At 40.0% G+C, this 24,423-nt stretch overlaps 1 protein-coding gene across 1 annotated transcript in view; it reads left to right on the forward strand.

Moving 5' to 3' along the window:
• Positions 1 to 24,423, forward strand: part of TBC1D9 (TBC1 domain family member 9) — an 84,949-nt gene that overhangs the window by 9,302 nt on the left and 51,224 nt on the right. Inside the window, exon 2 of the mRNA XM_061584889.1 lies at positions 20,954 to 21,064. Coding sequence (XP_061440873.1) covers positions 20,954 to 21,064 — 111 coding nt within the window. The remainder of the gene's footprint in view (positions 1 to 20,953; positions 21,065 to 24,423) is intronic.

Consider the following 24,423-nt stretch of genomic DNA (forward strand, 5'->3'; position numbering starts at 1 on the left):
CCGCCAGGTCTCCTGATAATCTGATACACTAAGACGTAGCTTACTTAGCTTGTGCCTAAATACAGCACTGGCCATCCGCTGCCCCATGTCTTACTGTCTGAGCAACACTGAGCTCTTTGCCCAGTACCGAGCCGTCACTGCCGCTGCAGAAGAGGGAGAAGGAGAAAGGTTTTTCCTCTGTTCTTGTTGCATTGTTCTTGTATTGTATTTGCATTGTTTTTGTTGCATTATATTTTATTATTTCTTATTATTTCTTATGTAATTTTTTTGGTAATATGTTTTATAATATTTTGTTTACCACTTTGGGGGCCTTTTGGCCAAAAAGTGGTATATAAATAATGATGATGATACCAAATTCTTCCAAGCTACACAGGAAGTAGATTGGACTGTGAAAGACCAACCCAAATTGTGTTTGCATTTTGACAAATTTGTAGGTCAGTACAATATCGCAGAGAGGAGGTCAGGTCTCCTGCTCTCCTGGTGCATTCACTATAGCTGCCCAATTTCCCTGCTTTTTAATGGAGGATGTTCATCCTGTTCTGGATGGGGTTACACTCCCCCTGAAGGAACAGGTTCGTAGTCTGGGGGTTCTTTTCGACCCTTCCTTGTCACTCGAGGCTCAGGTAGCCTCGGTGGCTCGGAATGCGTTTTACCATCTTCGTTTGGTAGCCCAACTACGCCCCTATCTTGGTGGTGACGATCTCGCCTCAGTTGTTCATGCTCTAGTGACCTCTAGATTGGATTACTGTAATGCACTCTACGTGGGGCTGCCCTTGAAGACGGTTCGGAAGCTGCAGCTAGTGCAAAACGCAGCAGCCAGACTACTGACGAGGACCAAGCGGTCCTCACATATTACACCTGTTCTGGCCCGTTTGCACTGGTTGCCGATTTGTTTCCGGGCCAGATTCAAGGTGCTGGTATTGACCTATAAAGCCTTACACGGTGTGGGCCCGTAATATCTGATGGAACGCCTCTCCCGCTATGAACCTACCCATACACTTCGTTTGACATCTAAGGCCCTCCTCCGAGTACCATCTCACTGAGAGGCTCGGAGGGTAATGACAAGATCTAGGGCCTTTTCGGTGGTGGCCCCCGAATTGTGGAACAGTCTCCCCGAGGAGGTACGCCTGGCGCCTACGCTGATATCCTTTCGGCGCCAGGCTAAAACCTTCCTATTCTCCCAGGCATTTTACTGTTTTAACGTTTTAGCTATGCTAATATCATTTAGTGTTATTATGAATTTGTATTTTTATCTGTGATTTTGTTCATTTATTGTATTATTGTATGTTGTACACCGCCCAGGGAGCCATTGGCTATGGGCGGTTTATAAATGAAATCAAATAAATAAATAAATAAATAAAGTTTGATAGGAATATCCGTTGGCTATAGGTAAACTCTTAAACCACAAGGTTTTTTCCCTATTAGTGAATTTCCCTGCTTTTTCATTCCGGAGGTAATAAATGGGATCCTGTGCAAGTTTGCTAAGAATGGATTGATCATTTGCATGCTTATTGAGTTCAGTGGGATTTACTCCCCTGCAGTCATGCTTAGTGTAGGTGAAACTGACCACAGGGGATGGGGAGGGGGGGAGGGGAAGGGGAGCAGGCAGGAGGGTAGGTTTGATCATTTGCATGTTTATTGAATTCAGTGGGATTTACTCTTGTGCAATCATGCTTAGGATAGGTAAAACTGATGATGGGGAGGGAAGCCTGGAGTGGGCAGGGGAGGAGGAGGAAGAAGGAAAAGGGGAGGAGAGGAAGAAGGGAGGAGGAAGAGAGAGGAGAGGGGAAGGAGGTGAAAGGCAGGTCTGATCATTTGCATGCTTATTTAGTTCAGTGGGATTTACTCCTATGCAATAATGTCTAGGATAGGTAAAACTGACCATGGGGGGGAGGAGGAGGAGGAGAGAGTAGGGGGAAGGAAGAAGGGAGAGAGAGGAGCCGAAGGGGGAAGGAGGGGATTGGAAGGGGAGGGGGGTGGAGGGGAGGGAAGGGAGGAGGGGGAGGGGAGGGAAGGGAGGAGGGGGAGGGCAGGTTTGCTCATTTGCATGCTTTTTGAGTTTAGTGGGATTTACTCCTGTGCAATCATGCGTAGGATAGGTGAAACTGTCCTGGGGGAGGAGTGAGGGGGAGGTGGGCAGGAAGGGGAGGAGAGGGAAAGGGGAGGAGGGGAGGGGGAGGGGAGAAGATTGGGTGGGCGAGCACTGGGCAGAGGAGAAGCCCCTTTTCTTTCCGAAAAGAAAACGCTGTGAACAGTATCATTCAGGGCTGGCCCTCGGGCCAGTGCCCCACCTGGGCGCCGTTTAGAACTGGCCCTGATTCTTTTTCAGGGTTTCCCCCACCTTTTTATTCTACAGCAGGCACGTGTAGCCTCCCACCCAAATTTAAACCAAAGCTGTCCCTGGCCACATCCACACCAGGCTGTTATTTCACTTTAAGCAGTCATGGCTTCTCCCAAAGAATCCTGGGAAGTGTAGTTAGTGAAGGGTTGTGAGAGTTGCTACGAGATGCCCTGTTCCACTCGCAGAGCTTCAATCAGAGTGGCTGACTGTTAAACCGCTCTGGCCACTGGAGCTCTGTCAGGGAAATAGGACTCGCCTCTCAGCACCCTTCACAAACTACACTTCCCAGGATTCTCTGGGGGAAAGCCATGACTGTCTCATGTGAAATCAAAGTCTGGTGTGGGTGTGGCCCCCTGATCCAGCAAGCCCAGCATCTGGGAGTCTGGCTTTTAGAACACTGACAGTTGGTTCTTACTGAGCATGCCCGACATTATCATTGTAAATGATAATGTAAATGTAAAATTTCTTAAATGAATTAAAAATCAGCCAGGCCTTTTTTAACTTTTAGATTGCAGAAGATGAAGGTCAGAGTATGGGGCAAGGTCAGTAATAGGATTACAGGTACTCTGTGAACATGGCTGAATTTTAATGAATTTCAACAGATTATGAGAACTCTGACAGGAAAAAGTCCAAAAGGGGTCTGGTTTCTCTCTCTCCTTTTTTACACTTTGAAATCTTGATTCTCACTGTCCGCTTTCTGTATCACCATGAAAATTTAGAGGGTTGTTAAGCAAGTGTTTCTGAGTTCAGGACTATACGTTTTGTAAAGTTTGGTTTTGAAATGAGTTTATGGGAAGGATCAGAATGCCATGGGGGTATTTTCAATTTAACATTGCGGAATGCGAAATATCCTTGCTCACTGTAGTATACAGCCACTCTCATGGCTGTATAATATTCTCATGGCTATATAATAATATCAAAACTGGAGGTGCAACTAACTTATATTCAGAAGATAATGACAGGACTCCCCCTATCACTCCAATTTCCCCCCCTCCTTCATCTTGGTCCAATCCCACTTTCAATGTGATAAGTTCTGCATATAGATTAAACAAATAGGATGATAAAATACACCCCTGTCTCACACCCTTTCCGATTGGCAACCAATCGGTTTCTCCATATTCTGTCCTTACAGCAGCCTCTTGTCCAGAGTACAGGTTGCGCATCAGGACAATCAGATGCTGTGGCACCCCATTTCTTTTAAAGTATTTCATAGTTTTTCATGATCCACACAATCAAAGGCTTTGCTATAATCTATAAAGCATAGGGTGATTTTCTTCTGAAATTCCTTCGTCCGCTACTTAACGTTTGTTTGCGATATGATCTCTGGTACCTCTTCCTTTTCTAATTCCTGCTTGGACATTGGCATTTCTCGCTCCATGTATGGTAGGAGCCTTTGTTATAGAAACTTGAGCGTTACTTTACTTGCCTGGGATATTAAGGCAATAGTTCGATCATTACTGCATTCCCTGGGATCCCCTTTCTTTGGAATGGTGATATATATTGAATGCTTCCAGTCTGTGGGCCTTTATTTAGTTTTCCATATTTGTTGACAAATTTTTGTCAAAATTTGGACAGATTCAGTCTCAGTAACTTGTAGTAACTTTGTTGGTATGCCATCTGTTCCTGGTAATTGGTTGCTTCCAAGTATTTTAAGAGCAGATTTCACCTCACATTCTAAAATTTCTGGTTCTTCATCATACAATCCTTCCGTATGTTGCTTCCATTTTCCTTTTATTTCACCTCAGTCAGTGTGTTCCCCTGTTCAACATCCGTATTCGTGGTACAAATTTCCCTCTAATTTCTCTAATCTTTTGGAATAGGATTCTTGTTCTACCTTTTTTGTTCCCCTCTTCTATTTCTATGCAATAACTATTGTAATAGTTCTGTCCCTACATACTAGTCACTGTATAATTGCATTTAGGGTTCTGACAGTGTTTCTATCTCCTTTTGCTTTCCTTCTTTTTTTAACCATTTTAAGAGTTTCTTCAGTCATCCATTGAGGTCTTCTCTCTTTTTAACTAGAGGTATTGTCTTTTTGCATGCTTCCCTGATAATGTCTCCATTAATGACTTCACTCCATAGTTCTTCTGATTCTCTATCAGCTAAGTTTAAAGCCTCAGATCTGTTCCTTATTTGATCTTTATATTCTTCTGAGATGTTATTTAAATTGTATTTTGGCATTATGATTGTTTTATTGTTTTAGAGTTTTTATTTGCCATCCTGGGCTCCTACTGGGAGCAAGGGCATGATATAAATTTAATAAATAATAAGACGAACAAATTCTTAAAGGATTGTCAAATCATTACATAATAATTCATTTAAAAAAGCCAGTTCTCAGCACTGATGCTAAATTTTAAGTCTGTAATGTGCTCTGTTATACTTCCTAATAAAAGATAGGTAAAGAAACTGGGCCCCAGGAATATTACATCCAAACAGCTGACTCCTATATATAAAAAGGTTTTCATTGTTTTAATATATGAAATAGTTTTATATATGTCTTTATTTTTAAATTATTTCAAGATGTTTCATTGGAAGCGGTTAATAAATGGGATAAAATAATAAGGTCGTCTTTGAAGTTGAAAAGAGTTCTGAGACTCACTCCAATGTATTTGTATATAGAATTGTGGGCTTGGGCTGCAATTTTACAACTAGTTTCCTGGAAGTAAAGCCCATTTAAATTCAGTGGGACTTACTTTGGAGTAGACACAATAGGATTTTACTGTGTATTAGGGAAATTTGGAGAGTATAATCTGCAGCAGATTAGCCAAAATTCTGGGTTCCATGAACATTTTTGTCCATGAGTGAAATTTAAGAAATAAACAAATATTCATGAAACTTTCATAATTTCATTTATGTTGTGTCTGTCTTCCTACTATTTTGAGCATTGTTGCCCCAAAATTAGGCATAAAGTGTATAGCCACAAACTCTTCTTGCAAAGTGAAAAAATAGTCTTAGGTCTGCTCTTTTAAATGCATGCTGTTAGTGTTTCTGCCAATGGACAATTAGTAGCCATTGACAGCCTTATTCTCCATGAATTTGTCTGGTCCTTTTTAAAAGCTATCCAAGCTGGTAGACATCACTGCCTCTTGTAGGAGTGAATTCCTCATTGTGCAAATGTGGAATAAAGGATTTGGGACTTGATGTAATTGTAGCATTTTTGACACCAAGTCACATGAATGACTCTTCCTGTTTAAAAAAAATGAGTAAGTTTTTTGGCCATGCGTCTTATGAAATGAAGGAAAAATATGAATCATAATAGAGCCAAATGAAAACAGTTATGACCTGTTTACCTAATTAGATTTGTTGGTGTGGTGTAACAAATGACCAATGTTGGATTTCAGCTTTTCTGTGTTAAATAAAGAAAAAAGTTAGTGAAATGTTTGAAAATATGCAACAGCTTGTTTGTTTTCCTAAATTCTTAAATCCACCTGGCTTATTTTTAGATGGCAATGTCCTTGGGGGCAAGCTCCTTGCTAATTTTTGCATATGAAAACTCTTTTGCATTTGAAAACTCTTTATTATTTATTATAATAATAATTTCTTTTAAAAGCTGTGTATGACACTGAAGATGCCATGGCCCTTTGTCACTTTCCCGTGCAAGAATATTTGATGAACATGCCAATGTGTCAGGAATTAATTCCTTAAAAGAAAAAAAAACCATCAATCAAAAGATGTTTGAAATGGAAATGGACTGCATGTTTATAGGCAAGGAAAAACATGTTTACCATCCATGATCTGGCATCAAAGGATTCATGCAAATATAGTTAATTATGTACATATAAAATATGCAGATTGAATGAAGCCCTGTAGTTTTGCATGTGCTCCAAAAATAGCCTTTGGTGCTAAACAAAATTGCCTAATCTGCTCTGTTTGATTTCTGCAAGACATTCTTGTAAGATGGGACTTGTAGGTTTCAAAATTGGTTAGTTGTGTACTTGGAGGTTCCTGTTGTGATGGGGCAAATTTTAAGGCATGGGAAACTGCAGTTTTCCATATACAGAACAAGTAAATCTTTGCTATTGTCACGTTTACTCTTAATCATCCTGTTTCAAATATCAGCTCTGTAGGTGAAAAAATAGTTCATTCTGTGGACTTGAGGCTACATTACAACATGCAAGTGGCAACAACAGTTGTACTATTAATTTTTTCCCTTATAGATAAATGAAACTCCTCAGGACTCTTCCTGTTCCTGCCCCCCCTCCAAAAAAAAATCTAGAGTTGGGAGCAACTTCACTGGTTACCTAGGTCTTGACTTTCCTACTTGCCGGTATGAACATGAATAAAAGCCTTAACAATACTCAAGTGTGCGTAAGCAAACATAATTGACTAGAAGATCCCATACTATTGCACTGGAGGTAGTGTGCCTCTGAATACCAGTTGCTAAGGTAAACAAGTGAGGAGAGTGCTTCTGTGCTAATGTCCTGCTTACGGGCTTCTCATAGGCATCTGATTGAGTACTGTGGGAACAGGATGGTGGACTAGATTGGTCTTAGGTATAATATAGCAGGGGCCTTCTTGGGTTCCTGTATTCTCTTTCCCCAACTACATTTAAAATAGTTGCACAATCTCAGATAGTCGTGAAGTCCAGTGTCTTGGTGAATTTTTCTTTCCTCCTGCATGTATAATTTCCAGTTTTATTAAGGGCATTTTTCCTTTCCTTCCAGTAGGCAGAAACCTCTTGCTCATCAGGTGAAGAGCACTTGGCAACTTTCTAGCAGCTGTCTGGTTTTCTACCACCAATTCCTGGCAGTGGCTCTTCCAGTGAAAATCTTGCAGTTGCTGATGACTGGCATACTTAAAGTGCCAGCATACTGGATAACTTCAAGTCAGGTCCTAATTTCTATGCTGCTTACTGCTTGTTCACATCCACTAAATTCTTTTGGGGGGTGCAGGGAAACCGTAACCTGTGTCTCATCTGTGAATCACAGTGAATAAAACCTTTCTTTGGACCAACCGAAAAGCCACAAATTCTCCAGAACCCTGTTGTCAGGTTGAATCTTGCTTTGGATTAAATGGCGGGTTGAAGAAAAAGTAAGGCATGATGTGAAAACCCCAAAGTCTGCAGTTTGTACATCCTGGAGAACTTGAAAAGTTGTTCATGGCTCTGTGACATTTTGTTTAATCCTAATAAAGATTTTGCCCTACTGTAACGTTTGGATCTACCCCACCACCCCAGTAGACCAACATAACTGCCTATGATTTTTGTGTGTTCTTCTATGAGGTACTGCCCAGTCTGCTTCCAGGCTGGTGATACTCTCATTCTTCTTCTTGGCGATCACTCGTGACTGAGTAAGATTGTCTTCCAAAATATAGTCTTTAACAATGGATCCGTCTGAATCTGTATCCACTGCCGATGTACCAGTCCATGACTAGGGGCTGCTGGATTTTACAGTCCTGCCCCTGTCACCATTTGCGGATTGCCATGGCACTTTTGTTATGGAAGACTCCTGTGCATGAATTTGTTTTATGTGGGGAGATAGGCTCACTACGATCAACACACAATCTTGACAGAAAAAGGCTTTGATCCAATGGCATGGGTACCACGATGATTGGAAATCCTTTATCTGCTGTAGCCTTCATCCGCCTTCACAGCCGTTGTAACATACACATTGTTATCCTCCGCCTGTTCTGCCGTTGAGGACTTTCTTGGATCATTCTTTGTCTGGTTCCTCTCCCTTGACCTTACCGCTGTGGGTGACCCTGCTGGGAGTACATGACTCCCGACGGCATCGCTCACAGGGTTCATTGGAACATGCAAACCCGCTCACCACTACAAGGTGACGAACTTAACACAGCTGCTTCTTGGCATGCTCTACTTCTTTGCTAAAGGCCATTCAGCTACAATAGAGCTTGCTGCGTTCTTTCTGCTTGATGCTCAGCCACTGATGCTGATTACCTGCTTAAGTCCTGACCAGGCTCCCCCGCCCCTGCTGATTTAGGCACTTGGAAAAAAACACCATATGTAGTAGGACTTTAGATTTGTAGGCAGAAAGTCCAGTTCACCACAATGTTGCTTTGCCTTCCCCCTGAGCCCGTTCTCAGTGGGCATGTTTACTAAGCATGTATGTCTACGACAGGGTGGGCAATTTGTCAGGTATGGTGAATGACATCAGATCCACCCCTCCATAATGTACAGAGATCAGATTGCAACCACAAAAGCTAGAAAAAAATTTTTGCAGTGAAAACTGATACTTGCAGAACACTAAATAAGTGCATTAGGTGCTTGGGGCTCACTTACACACCACCTGATGCAAAGCACTCAGAGGACCATCTCAGAAAGTTGAGTATGTGGATGTTTTTGTCCTGTGCTTTTGTGTTGAAAACCATCTATTGGGTCTTCCAGGTTCAGGGACTGACAATCTTTCGGAATTTTAGTTCCCTTATCAAGGCTCCCAGATTTGTTCCATTAATAAAGGAATTCTGCAGTTTATATATTATTAAATTGGGATGTGCTGTGAGCTAGAGTACAGCCATGCATCCTATCAATCTCAGTTGATTGGAGGTGGGCCAACAACAATTGTATTGATTAGTGCTCTGTGGATGCCCAGGCAAAACACTGTTGAGAGCTGCACATAGTAGCCTGCGGGCTACTATGCAGGCCAAGGCCTATGCAATTTGAATGGCCTGTGGTAGCTGGAACCAGCTGGCTCTGTTCCCTTAGCTCAGAGGGAGCTAGAATTGAACCTCACTTAGATCTAGGTAGCATCTGCATTATACATTTAGAGCCGTATTATACCACTTCAAACAGTTATGGATTCCCCAAAAGAATCCTGGGAAATGCATTATATTAAGGGTGCTGAGAGTTGTTAGGCGGCTCCTATTTCTCTCACAGAACTACAGTTGTCGAAGTGGTTTAACAATCAATCTCTCTAGCTCTGTGAGGGGAATAGGGAACTCCTAACAACTCTGAGCACAGTTAACTACAGTTCCCAGGGTTCTTTGGGGGAAGCCATGGCTATTTAAAGTGGTGTACCATAGTGCTTTAAATGTATAGTACAGAAGAGGTCCTAGTCTACATGCAACATACATGATAGAATGGATTGTCCCATTTCAGCTAACAAGTAGGGAATTGCCGTTTTGAATTGTGTGTGTGTGTGTGTTTCCCTGGAAACAGAAATCCACACAGCAGGGAGTGGGCTGGGCCAGAGCCATTCTTCCTTATGCTATGTTACACTCTTGAAGGGAAAAATACAACAGTCCACTCTCAGCCGCTTAACATTCTGTCATCTTATTCTGATGGATTTGTACATCAGGCCTTAACCCTGGAGTTTGGGAAAGATGTGGTGACCACATGATGCCACAATATAGAGTTAGGTTCCAGAGTCCTGCAATGTAAATGTGCATGTAGTGAATTCTGTTCATTGTTTGCTTAGAAATAAGGCCTGCCATGTTCAATAGAACTTACTTTCTAATAAGTCTGTGTATGGTTGCATCCTAGCATCACATTCTCAGGGCCAAATTAAAAGTGACAGCAGAAACAATCATATTTTTTATTCACCATTAATATTCTCGGGAGTGGTATCCCAGTTGTGGAATGAAGGCCTGGTGTCAGTATTGTGCTTTTTTCAGTCCCAGGTGAAGACGTTCTTATTCTTCCAGGTAAATACCCAATATTACAACAACAGAACAACACAGAATAGCAGTGCAGGATTATAATACATCTTATATCTGTGTGTTTTATTGACTTTTATAAACTGCCCAGAGGACTTTGATTCATGGATGGTCTAGAAATATCATTAAATTAAGATCGTGGGGTGCTGATTACCCTACCATTTATAGCCAAATGTATGTGATGGATGATGAACCCCCTCCTCCCACCCCATTTCCCTTAGCTGTATCACTGTAGGTATTTTGCTCAGCTGAAAGAAAAGCATTTGGATCACTGAGTTATGGATTTAGAAAATTCCCCTAACCTGTGTGCACATTATGTTGAACAAAATAGTGGTAAGCCAACTGCTAAATTGGCCCTCACTAAGGTGGTAAACCTATCTCTGGGCCAGTGGAGGCTGGCCCATTAGGGCAAGTGGGGCACTGCCCCACCAAGCTATCTGCCCTCAGCCATTCCCTACCTGCCAGTCTTCTGACCAGTCTGCTTACCTCCTTACTTACGACCAGTCTAGGGGGTGGCACTGCTTGCCATCTTCCTGCTGCTTAATCTCAGTGTTGCCCCTTGTAGAACTTAGCAGAGAGGAGGAGGAGGAGGACAAAGCCAGAATTAGTTGGCTCTGTGTGTCACTGGCTCTGGCTGTACCTAGTTTTGGGCACCCTGACTTCCACCCCACCAGTCCCAGGTGCCACCACTGCTCTCAGCTGTACCACCACAGGTAGCAAGTGGGTGATTTAGTGTACTTTCATTAAAAAAAACAAAACCCTGCAGATCTAAACACTGGGAAGAAAGGGTGATATTCAGTGTTAGTCCTACTCAGAGTAGATCCACTGAAGTTAATAGACATGGCTAACTTAAGTTCATTAATTTAATGGATTATTCTCAGTAGGACTTAGTTGATTATGATTCAATGGTTGTAGACTTCTTCATGACAGACTGGCTTCTATGTGCAGGGATTATTATTATTATTATTATTATTAATGGAAGAGCATTTAAAAAGGTGGTGCAGTGCAGGCACAGGTGTTCTGTCTCAGCACTGATATTTCTTCATTACTAAAATTACCTTATAAGGGAAGAAAGAGATCCATTGGCTGTTGATTAATAGATAGTCTCAGTGTTTCCCATCTGTAAAATTGACTTTTTTATTTGAATTAGAAACTTAATTATTTTACCATAAATTATATGTGCTTTCTAGTTGCATGTGGGGACATCATGTATGGATCATGCTGTGCAAGGGCAGGGAACTTGTAAGAACCTCTTGCAGATTCTAAATTCTCGTACAAGGAATTTTATGCTTCGGGAGCTTCATGGAAAAAAGCTGTGTTCAAAAGTTTCACTCTTTGCTATTTTGGGGTGAGGGGGAAAAATAGCACTAAAAGGAGAGGATGAATTTGCTGTGGACATTTCCTTTCTCCAAAAGTTAAATGACAACCTTCTCCTTTAGGGAACAAATTTACCTTTGAAATATAGAGAACAAAACCCAACCAAGACTGTATTAATCCAGCTTTTTAAAAAATAAAAAATTCTTCTTGATAACTCTCCAAACAGGTTTAAAAAACTGAGAGCAGCCAGCTGATCTTTTTTAATCAATTGCTGGGGGTGAGGAGATACTTTCTGGCAGATTTTTATATTCCGTGGGGATGGCAGGACAAATGTCTGCTATTATTTGCACATGAAATAAAAGCTTCCATTTTTAAGAAACTAGGATTTTCTATGAAACTAGAAAATAAAATTTCATAACTAAATCCTGTCATTGTCTTTAAAAATTAACTATTTTGTTAAAAAGCCTGTTTTTGTTGGGAGGACTGGATTTCATTAATTTATGAGATAAGGTCCAGCCAACAATGCCGGACGGACTTCCTAACAAGCTCTATCTGCTTAAGCGATACGTTTATCTTTTCTTGAAAGAGAGAACGGACTAACAGGCAAGCACCCTTCTTTCTATTATTTTTTTTACTTGGTTTAAATTGTTGCAGCAAAAGGAGATTTGTCAGATTGATCGGCTTTGGACAACTTCTGGGTGAGATATAGCTCTTCTCTGTTATTCACGAAATTAACAGCTTATCTCTGTTTCTGTCGCAAAAAGCTGTCCTGGAAGTGCATTCTAAAGATAATAAACAGAAGAGGGATTTCTATTCCTGATTTCTATTCCGAGGAATATTATATGGTCTGGGACTATTCTCTTTTTGGTCTATTTTATTTTGACGAATCTGCTTCTTCACGACGCCACTAACTGTTTTGATGCTGGGAACTAAATTTATTTTGCATTCTTGAACAAAGAGAGATAAGGCAGGCTGCTCTGTTTATACTGTGATGTCATCAAGCCTGGAATATTAACCCAATTGTTGCTGAAATAAGAAGTGGTTCTTCTTTATTTTTGTTTTGCTTTGTTTTCGTGGTTTTAAAAATGGCAATCAAGAAAGTGGCTGAGAATCTGGAAGTAATTATGTTTCAGAAAATAATGGATGAGATTGAGATAACGAAACAAACCCTGCGACAGGGTAGTAAGGAGCTGAAAATTGAACTGAGCAAAATGACGCAGGAGTTTAAAGAAATAGGGGACCCTGTGAGAGAGGAGAATGAGATCAGAGATGAGAAAAGAAAAAATAAAGGGAAGATACAAACCCTGGAGATTGGAACAAATGTGGAATTGGAAAAAGATCTGGAGTTTATGGATTTTAGAAATAAAATCTACTGTTTGGAATTTAACGTTATCTCTGAAGAAATTAATGAAGATATTAGAGATAAAGTTATCAATGGCTTGGATAATCTTCTGGACTGGAATGACGTGATGGAGCTTGATATAGAGAAAATCTATGGAATTAACTGCAGTCATGTGACAATGGAAAAACTCTTAAGAGATGAGCCAGTGCATTTTTTAAAAAAGAAGAACACAGATATGAATTTACAACAATGTTTCAGCAACTTATTTAGAATGGATGGCAAGAAAATATTTGGGATAGAGGAAATTCCCATCAGACTCTTATTATATGACTATGGCTACAACAGCAAGATTATTAGGGAATACTGATAATGGAAGATTGGACACTGAAATTACTGGACTTAACAGGACTATTGAAGATGGAAGATGGAACTAATAGGGATAATGGAATAATGGCTATTGAAATTATTGGACCTAACAGATTCTGATGAGATGGATTAATCGAAATGTTTATTTGGACTATGATTATGACAATAAGATTATTATAATTATTAACGAGATGGATTAATTGACATGTTTATTTGGAGAAAAATTGATAGATATATTTCTTAAAGAATTGAAACCTCTCTTTGACTTTTTGTGGAAAGAATAAAGTAATGTTTATGAGATTTGATGATTAATTAAGATAACTACGGGAGGAAAGTGATTTTATAATATGATTTAAGAGACAGGATTGTTATGTATTGTAGACCTATAACTGATTTGATATGTGACAAATGGGAAGTCAACATTTTATTTTTTTTTGTTTAATCATTTTTGTTTTGTTTTGTTTTTTGTCTTTGAATGTTTTATGATTTTGTTTTCTATGTTTTATGAAAATTTGAATAAAAATTATTGTAAAAAAAAAAAATTAACTATTTTGTTAAAAGCTGAAGAAAGGAAAGACATTAGTTGGTAGTAAGCTCCAGTAAATGTGATGGTGGCTTCTTCTGAGTAAACATGTATAGGACTGGATTATAAGTCTGGTCTATACACACTGCCTTGTGAGTAATGCCCATTGAATATGGCTCATGGGATGCAGCAGATAATTGTGGTTGTAAGGTCCCATTCTCTTGCTTGTTCTGCCCCCCTCTTCAGCTGCCATTTTGTCATTTTACTTTGCTAAGGGAGGCCACGGCTCTGATTAAACAATAATAATAATTACACAGCATTATTTATTTTATTTATTTATTTATTTAATTTCATTTTTAAACCGCCCATAGCAAATAGCTCTCTGGGCGGTGTACAAAAGATTAAAAGTACAGAAATACAAAATATCACAATAAATAAACTGAAACAAAGAGATTTAAAATTGTAACATTAAACGCTTTAAAATGCCTGGGAGCATAGCCAGGTCTTAACCTGGCGCCGAAAAGATAGAAGCGTCGGCGCCAGGCGTATTTCTTCGGGGAGGCTATTCCACAATTCGGGGGCCACTACAGAAAAGGCCCTAGATCGAGTAACTGTCCTCCGGGCTTCCCGATGGGTTGGTACCCGGAGGAGGGCCTTAGACGCTGAGCGAAGTGACCGGGTCGGTTCATAGCGGGAGAGGCGTTCCACAAGATACTTATTTACCTATGCCAGGGATAGAGAAAGCATATGTTCTGTTAAATGTGTATTGTTAAAATCTCACTCAGGAAAGAAATATGGTGCAATACTTAAAGGCTGAAGCCTTGATAGCTTTTCTGAAGGTTATAGATAGTTACAATAAGGAACATTTGCTCAGGCATTTGCTCAAGATGGCTGATAATAGAAGGGGGGTTAGTCAAAGCCTGGCTTTGATCTTCAAGGGAAAGGAAAACAATTGGGTTGCTGCTGTAAGGATCAGGCTGTTAATGAAGCAATCTTGCCTTTTGGAATTTGGCTACTCTCCAATGCAGTTCGTACCTAATTACTATGTGCTATAGCGTTTTCTCTCTTTGGAGAGCTGTTACTTGAGAAGATTGCAAACATACTAAAAGTTGCATCCTCATTATTGAAGCTCCCAGTTTGATTAACCTATTGCATAAAAAAGTAATGTCACTAGCCTTCAAAGCACTTTACCAGTGCGATCACTATTAAACCTGGAATCTTTTATTAATTTTTATTTGTTTGGATTTTTTTAAAATTCAAAAGAATAATAGTTTACAACACACTAACATAAGAAAGAAACAGTAAATGCACACATAGTAATTGCATCCTATGCAATTTCCTAGCTCTAGTCTTGCATCAGATTGTCAATATGGCTGTAGTTGCTAAGTCACATGTTCTGTATCTATTCCAATATTTTATTTAAAAAGTACAAATATTCTGGAATACTCCTCATGCAATATTTCCTCTTTCCCATCGGTGTTGATAAGTGGTAATCTTATTCATTAGCATAAAATTCCTTTTCCGTTGGCCTGGAGACTGCAACATTTTAACTGTTAACTACATGCTTTCCCTGCTTTTGTCAATAGCATATATGCTATAGTTAACATAGCCATGACTAATGCTGTATGTTTTTCTGACCTGCCCATTTATTGCTCCCAGTAGCACAGTTTGAGGTTTAAATTGAATCTTCTACCCAGCAATATCCCTTACTCCCTGCACTATCTGTAACCATTATTTATTTATTTATTACCCAAGGGCATTCCCACCAAATGTGGGTAAATGTCCCTTTTACATCTCAATATACATCAGGCATATTTGGATGCATTCTGGCTACTTTGTACAGTATTTTATAAAAAACCCTTGAGTCCACAGCCCCCCCCCCTTTCCACGTAATTGTGATTAACAAAACAGATTTTTATTGTTCTACCAAAACTTTTCAGCTTCCACCTTCATCAGCTAAAAAATGTAAATGTACTGCCCTCAAGTCAATCCTGACTTATGGCGACCCTATGAATAGGGTTTTCATGAGGCTGAGAGGCAGTGACTGGCCCAAGGTCACCCAGTGAGCTTCATGGCTATGTGCGGATTCGAACCCTGGTCTCCCACAAATGCTGTTACCAAAGTGGCAGTTATAGAGCTTTGAGGATGGAATGCTCAGAGGGGCTTCCTTTACGCAAGCTAAGTAATGCTGGTACTGTCCTCCAGGGTAAGACCATGTGGTGCCAATGTGTCCAGAGAATATATCCAAAAGTTCTCCTCAGTCAGTGCTGCTGGATCTGTTGGCATCTCTGTAGGTGTTATAGAAAAGTCCAACAGGCTGTGACCCTCAGTACTGAAATGTTTTGCAACTGGTTGCTCCACTTTTTTTTGTCAAGTTTGCTGATTTGTGCTTTCTGAAGCACGTGGGTAGGTCAGTTGTAGTTTTTCCTACTTATTGGATGTGACATCCTGGTCTTTTGCATTCGATGACATAAATTATATTACAGGATCTGCAGGCAGGGCTGTGGAGTCGGTACGCCAGACCTTCGACTCTGACTCCGACTCCTCTATTTTTCTACTGTCTGGCTCCGACTCCGACTCCTTCATAAATGGCAAATGTATATTAACTAGTAATAACAAATCTACTGTAGTAAAATGGTAGCGCAAGGCATTTCATCACCACCACGTGAATCCAGAGCTTAGAAAAGTTACTTTTTTTGAACTGCAACTCCCACGAGCCCAATTCCTGGGGCTGATGGGAGTTGTAGTTTAAAAAAGTAACTTTTCCAAGCTCTGGATTGACGTGGTGGTGATGAAATGCCTTGTGCTACCATTTTACTACAGTAAATTTGTTATTACTAGTTAATATACATTTGCCATTTATGAAAGAGTCGGAGTCTGAATCGGAGTCAGTCGGTATGTTTCTACCAACTCCGACTCCACCCAAAATTGCTCCTGACTCCACGACTCAACTCCACAGCCCTGCCTGCAGGTGATGTTCTGTTTGATGTAATATGTTCTGCCTGTCCTAGTGCTTTTGAGTTGTCTCCCTGAGGTACACGCAGGTGATACAGTGTTGGGAGTGACAAGGATGAGACCCAGGATTGCTGGTAAGTGGCTTCAGTACAGCTCTCACTAACAGTCTGCGTAAATTAGGAAGCTGGAGAAATCCTACAACAGGAGGCTTGTTGATGGCTCTAGCAAGATGTTCAGAGCTTGCTAGCAATACTTAGCTCTCCCTGATTGCTCGGTGATAGTTAGGAGATGCTGGATGGAAATCTACCACAAATGGAATCCTTTGTTCTTTGCCACCTCATTATGATGGAGGAGGTATTCTCTGGACAGAATGGAAGCTCGGTGAATATTGCAATGAATAATATGTGGAGGATATCCTCTCAGAAGAAGGTGGAGAATATATATATTTGCTATATCTGTTTCTAAATATCCGTTCTTCCGTTATAGTGATATTTATTTATAAAGACATTTTAATACTGCCTTTCAGGCAAACCTTACAAAGCAGTTTACACAAAACCATTAAAGCATCAGCAAATTACGATTTTATTCCATCTCCCTGAAGGAGCTTTCAGTCATGTTGTCAGTACTACTTTACTGCCAACAGCCAATACCACCCTACAGAAATGAGCACAAGGAAACCTGACATCAGATTATAGTTACGAAGGGGGTGGGGATTTCTCCACTGGGCCACAGAAATACATAGGAAACCCAACTGCTATCTCTTCTTTGCTACCTCCAAGTGGCAGAACACAAGCCAGCAATAGTTCTTGTTCTGCACATTTGATAGTTGTTCCAGCTTTTGTTGCTAGTTCTTAACAGCTGTGACAGGGCTGATACTAACAACAGGCCTCATAGAAATGGCCATGAGGAAAACACTTGTTACAGAATGTACAGACAGTTACAGAATGTACACTACATTTAAAGAGAATGAGCAAAATATGGGAGAGTAAACAAATTTCTTTGCCAAACATTACCTTTGATGAGTGATTGTGGCTTGAACTCTCACTCCTTAATAGCAGATCAGAGCTTTGTTTCTGTCCCTCTGCTAATTTATTATGTAGCATATGAACATCTAAACATTGAGACATGTTGCAACTTCAGCAAGCTACAGTCTTTAGAATGGTAATATGACTCTTGAGGTTTAGTGTTTCCCAAGGGGATGAGAATCCATAGACCCATCTTCTGCAAAGGGATTTATGCATCACTAGTGCATAACTGTAAATGTTCTGTTGGTTTGCGAGGCTTTATTAGAGATTATTGTAACATGAAAGTTATTTGAATTAAAGTCATATATAAGAATATACCAGTGTGGATTGATTTTTGTATTTTGTTCCATTGACCTCCTATGAATTGTTATCAGCTGATCTTTGGCACAGGCTTGAATCCAAAGCTGACACATAATGGTGACAGGTATGACCAGTTTTGCAGGAAGCATAATATATGGTAGGATTTGGCGCTTGAATGTAAAAATATGTGTAGTGGAATGGTTCTTCATTCAAAGTCTGAACCACAAAAACTGAGGGAATAACAAACTTAGGTGATTGGCAGACTGTCTTCATCAAAATGAGGTTTGCAAACCATTGTACTCAAATCACTTTAAAGAATGCTGTTAAACACACACAATTCATTCAGTCTTGTACTTTCAAAAGCTTCAGTGTATATTATGCATTGCCCTATGCCCAGAATTCCATGCTAATTTTGATGTTTTGTCTTATATTGCTATATTAATAGAGGAACCTGGCTATTCACAGAATGCAGTTGCATGCTAGAACTACAGTTACAACTTTAAATGTATTTACCTAAGCACTGATTTAAAGTAAATTAGATGTTTTCAGTAGAAGAGGGTTGTGCCGTCTATAATCTTGCATGTAGTCAGACAGATTTAATGGAAATAATTTTTTTTATTCATAAAGGTTAACAGGCATCATGGAAAAAGAATGAAATGTTTAGGGGCTGTTCAAAGATTTTTGTATTACACAAAAAAAGCAGTAGTAGGTGGAAGTAGGTGGTGGAGGCCTTGGAACCAGAGGCACACAAAATAACCAGTATACAGAAATAGCAGAAGGGGAGATGCAAAAGTGAAGTCCAATAAGTAAATAGATTAAAAGATGACAAGTCAAAGGAAAACAAGGAAATACACTCCTTGGCACCAAATAACTATGTACTAAGTCAGGAATTGCCAACTGATAGTCCATAGGGTGCTCTCATTTCACTTGTGAAGTTCTTCAGACCGGTGGGGGGGATTGGGAAAGGATGATATTTTGAGGAAAAAGCTTCCAACCACCCTCTTGCACGCATGCACACACACACACACACACACACACACACACACACACACACACACACAGCTTGTGTTCATGCAGAAGGAAGGAAGGAAGCCCTTCAGAAGAAGCCCTCAAAATTTCCAACACCTCTATCACATTGTCTTCGTAGCATTGACCTTTACTGTCTCCGTGTTCCCATCTTTCAGCCAGTTAGAGACACTTTATGTGTATTAGTCTGTAGCAGCAGAATTATGAGTTTGTAATGTGCTGCAAACCTAACAGATTTTTTTTTAATGGCATAAGCCTTTGTGGATTACAGACTACTTTGCATGTCTGCCCTTCATACTTTGGGAAACAGCAATGGAGCCATGGCACATATGACTGCTGTATATAGAGCAAAGTTTTTCTTAGTCACTGTGACAAGTCAGCCACATCTGCTGCTGCTTCCTCCTATTCCTCCTGTAGGATGATGTGTACAAAGATGCACTGAGTCTTGGGCATAAGAACATAAGAGCCTGCTGGATCAGGCTAGTGGCCCATCTAATCCAGCATCCTGTTCTCACAGTGGCCAACCAGTTGCCCATAGTTGCTGCAAGCAGGACCTGAGTGCAAAGAGTACTTTTCCCTCCTGCAGTTTCCAGCAACTAGTATTTGGAAGCATACTGCCTCCAACAGTTAATCTGTTAGAAATGTTCCTCTTCTTCTTTATTTTATTATTAATTTATTAGATTTATGTCCCGCCCTTCCTCCCAGCAGGAGCCCAGGTCGGCTCTTCTTGTGTGATGTCCAATCATGCTAAGGCTACCTCTGATGTTTGCTGCGCATTAGGTTGTGGAGAATATGCATTAGGAGAGGAAGATTCATTCTTGAATACATTTTCAGCTTGATAAAAAACATTGAAAACATGCTCACTGAAGCATTTTCTTCATGTACAACAAAGGCCAAAGGAGGGACATGACAAGCAAGGTCAAAGTCTCAAATTATGCTCAATTATTTATTACTCAGTGCTCTTATACAAACAGAGTGTAGTTCAATATGTTAACGCTGTCTAAGCTACACCTCCCTCTTATTGACTGAGACTAAAATGGGGAGAGAGCTAATGGATGTGAATAGAGGAGAGTCATGGAGAGATTACTTACTCCTGGCCAAAGGACTACGAAAAGATACACTTCCAGAGGAGAGAGATCAACTGAATGCTAAAATAAAAATAAAAACGTCTTTATTATTTTAATTGCATGGAGATATTCTACATGCTGGTTTGGACTCTGTAGTAACTGGACCATGGCTGTGTCTCTTCTTAGTGGTGGTAAAAAAAAATGCCTTGAGCTATAAGAAGTCCCATATGTGAGCCAGGGTGATAATGGTAAGTACCAGGCATAGTAATATCCCAAATAAGAAGGCTGAGAAATTATCTGTTATTTTTAGTCATTAGGGTGGATCCACAGAATGGTCAGTAGCAATAAGTTAGCCACTAGTGCTGTTCCGCAGATACTTGTTCAAGCACTAGCAGAAGAGAGTGGCCTGGTTCATATATCGCACTAAGCCAAGCCATGGCTTAACACAATATGCAGGCTCCCAGAGAGGAGATTGTGGGCATTCTGCTCCTCCCCGGTCATTTTGCTGTTGCACTTGTGCTGGACTAAGTGTGTTGTCTGAAACCAGGATCATGGCTTAGCTCTCCTGGGCCATAAGTCATAAACCATAGGACAAACCTTGGTCACAGCTCAGGGTTAGTTTAGGGAGAGCAAAACCATAACCCTTGGCTTGGAGGACATGCTAACTCAGATCATGGCTTAGCTCCGTGCAGCACAGCTGCAGAATGGCTGGGGAGGAGCAAAGTGGCCGTATCTCCTCCCCAGGAGCATGCTTGCTCACACATTTGTGCTGAGCCATGGTTTAAATTGTGTACCTTTTAATTTGCCTTTTTCTGTTTAGCTTGTTCAGTAAGCAGGCACCAGCTTACTTTGTAATGTTACGTTTGTATCTTTCAAGAAGCTCTGAGAAGCACTTGAATTTCACAACACCCACATTCAGTGCTGACAATCCAGTCACTGTACATGTTGGCTCTCACAATTTAAATGTATCTTATCTTTTTTAAAAAACATTTTCTGGGCTAGAATGTTCGGTAAAGTTTTGCTTCCATGTCCACTACAAGATATCTGCACTGTTCACCACTGAATTCCTTTTTTTTGTAGGTCTTCTGGTGGGAACGCTTGATGTTGTGCTAGATTCAAGTGCAAGAGTAGCACCATATCGAATTCTATATCAGGCTCCAGACTCTATGATATACTGGACTATTGCCTGTGGTAAGTCGATTAACTGTGATACAAAGTATCAGTTTGCTGGAGAATTGGATGTTCCATGTACCTCATAGCAGTATCGTACTGTGTGCTGTGCAATGACATGGTACTTGAGTAGCAGACAGTTTATGACATACAGGCTGAATTTAAAAAACTTCCTTTTGCATTTAGCCCCCCGTAGTATTCTGTAGCTCTCAGACTGAACATTTAATCCATGAAACATTTATTTATAATATGGCATTGCTGCTATTGGATTTTATCTAGACTTAGTCATGCTTAGAGTAAACTTGATGAAAGTAGACTCATGACTACCTTAAGTCCCATTTATTCTGATGGGTATACTCTCAGCATGACTAAGGCTGCAATGCAATACACACTTTTATCTGAGAGTAAGTGACATTGAACCCAATGGAGCTCTCTTCTGAGTAGACATGTTTCGATGGCAGCCTAGGTCTGGATCCGACCTATTGTGTTATATTGTAACCTAGTGAAATTATCCTGACTGGTGGCTCTGGCCTAGTGTAGAGGTAACACTGTCGAATTCTTGGTTAAGAGACTGAGAACAGGCCACCAACTTGTATACACCATCCTGCTCCCACATTTCCGTTCCCATGTGAATTTTTACCTCCCTTTCCTTGTCAGCATTAAGTATGGTAAGGGTAGTCAATACAGTGTGTTCCAGCTTTTGCTAGACTATAATTCCTATTGTCTCTGACCATTGGCCATGAAGGTTGGAGCTGCTGGTGGAGTCCAACAACATCTGAAGGGTATCATGTTGGCTTTCCCTGAACTATAGTGTAGCATTGTGTCTGTACTGATTACATCATGGTTAATTCTAACCAGGGTTAGATTTAAACAGATTTTGCAAACTAGCTTCAAATCTTGGTTTTAAACAAAGATTAATATTAGCTATTGTTAGCATTGTTGCACATTCATTCTTTACATAATTGCACAATGTAAAAAAAAAATTAAGGACTGATCAACCTATATATCTTTTTCACTAAAACAAGCTGTGAGAAAAGAATTATAATCATTTAGTGCCAGCAGGCAAGATAGTAAAAAGATGTCATGTTTATTGCTGGACTACACTTTTTTCATCAGATAATATTCTCATTTGTGTCTCTTGCACTCCTTTTTTGAAAATATATTTGAGAGTCCTAATTGTCTTTTGTTTTATAATTCCTGTGGTGCATTCCCAGTAACAGAGTTGCTAGTGGAGATGAGGGGACAAAACTAAGATCTTTCAAAAATAAATAAATTGTACATTCCTATCTCAGATTTAATAAGAATAACTTAACAGGAAGGAACAAAAATGTTTTGAAGTATGAGGGCAGTTGTACTGATATTTTGAAATGCTGAATTATAGTAATATCAGCTATAACAATCCATAAATAACAAGTATTCTAAAATGACTGCAGAAGAGAGGCTGTAATAGTGTGGTAACTGTATATTTTATTGCTCAGCAGGAGGCAAGCCATCATTTTTTTGCATCTCTAGCGATTATATTATTTGCATTACTTATATGTTATGTTAAGGCTCTCTTATAGATGTGTAAAAGCTACAGAAAGAATAACTTGGTCTTTAAAGCCACATCCCGAGTTATAACAGTACATTTTCATATAGTAATTGAAAGCAAAGCCCAAGATGACGATCACATATGGGCCTTTGCTATCATTTAAATTATGTAGGCTCTCAGAAATGATTTGTGTTCAAAATGAAAAGCAGAAATGCCAGGCCTCCCTGGAAGCTGCACAAAATGGTCTCATCAGCAGAATTGTGTCAGACATAAACCTATGCTTGCATTTCCCTGGAAATTATTTCTCTACTGTGTTAGCTTTCTAATTTGTGGCTAAGAAATAATTGATTTGCACATTGCATATACCTGTGCCTTCCTGGGACTGTTGTAACAAGCTATCCAGTGATTTATAGAATATATATTTTATCCTTTTTATTCGTTCAGAAATACAATATAATCTATGGCCATAACCCTGCTGAAGTGAATCGCAAATCCCATTGTTAAGGCCACTTTCTAAATAAGTCTACAGAAGTTACTAGCCTGCAACAAATTTTAGTAGCCTGTTGGGGGCTGGCAGAGGAGAGACAAAGATCTGTCCCTCCAGCAGCACATTGTATTTCTACGGAGGGGCCTGTTAGATGTGTATGTCTGAACCCTTATATGTGTCCATCCCGCATAACTCTCAAAACATACCCCAACAATGTAGCAGAACCTTTTACAGGGGTCAAAACTGTGTGTTGCTCTGAATATGTTTAAATCCTAACTCTTATCACCTAATAAAACACACACTCACCAAAAGATCTGAACAGAAGTTCAGTTGGTTTATTATAAGGAAAAGGAAAATATAGCATCTAGTGTACAGATTATATGTGGGCAGGTTTTAACTAATGCAACCACACACTAAATCTATGAGATTATAGAGATGTCCTTTACACACCAAGGCCCTTAAGAGGATGAGCACATAGATTCATTTAAAACAAAGAAAAAATGGATAGTGATAAAATATAGCTTTCCTGAAGAAAATCTGGGTCCAAGATCAGGATAAAGATTTATATGCTTGACAAAAGTTAGCTCTCCCGTTCTAGATATTGCTAATAGCTGAGCATGCAGATCTCATCCTTTCCTTGTCCCGTGTTGCTTGTAGATGGTCCTAGGGAGTGATGTGGTGTCAGGAGGTCCATTGGAGCCACAAATGTGCTGATTTTATCTGGGCAAAACCTCCAGTTTAAATGTAATTTGGGGTCTCATTGGGTTACATGAAATTGGGAGTGGGGAGTGTGTACATGAGGGGAAGAGGAATTAAAGAATACATTTGAAATGCAGGCTTTGGGGTCTGTTTTTACCAGATGACTCCTAAAATAATCTTACTGTCTCTAATGAGATATGTAGTGTAAATTCCTGATTTTTGGGAAAACAAGTTCTTATCTTGCTAACATCTGAGCTGTCACAAATTAAGCCAGGCTGGCACTATTGTTTGTTTGAAAGGATTATCCTCTGGCAGTGTTAATTTTACAGTTTTTCTCATTACTCATAGTTTATTAATACATGCCTTCTCAGTATTGATAAAATTACAAACAAGTCAGGGGTCAACAAAGGGGCTGCCTTCCCATAATGCTATGCAAGCAAGCTTTATGCACTAATCCATGAATATGAGCCAGATAATAAAGTCAGATCAAGCACTTTTGTCTACTGGCAGCCCTCTTAATTTCTATGCTGGGCTAAAGGGAGGGAAGGAGCACTTGCCTGCATGAAATTCCTTGTTAACTTGGGCTACCAGGCAATGCTTAAATACAAGGCTGAGTTAAATGCACACTGTATTTGACTGGATTATACCCTGTATACTTACTAG

Source organism: Rhineura floridana, chromosome 9 (genome assembly GCF_030035675.1).
Source record: "Rhineura floridana isolate rRhiFlo1 chromosome 9, rRhiFlo1.hap2, whole genome shotgun sequence".
NCBI classification, from domain to species: domain Eukaryota; kingdom Metazoa; phylum Chordata; class Lepidosauria; order Squamata; family Rhineuridae; genus Rhineura; species Rhineura floridana.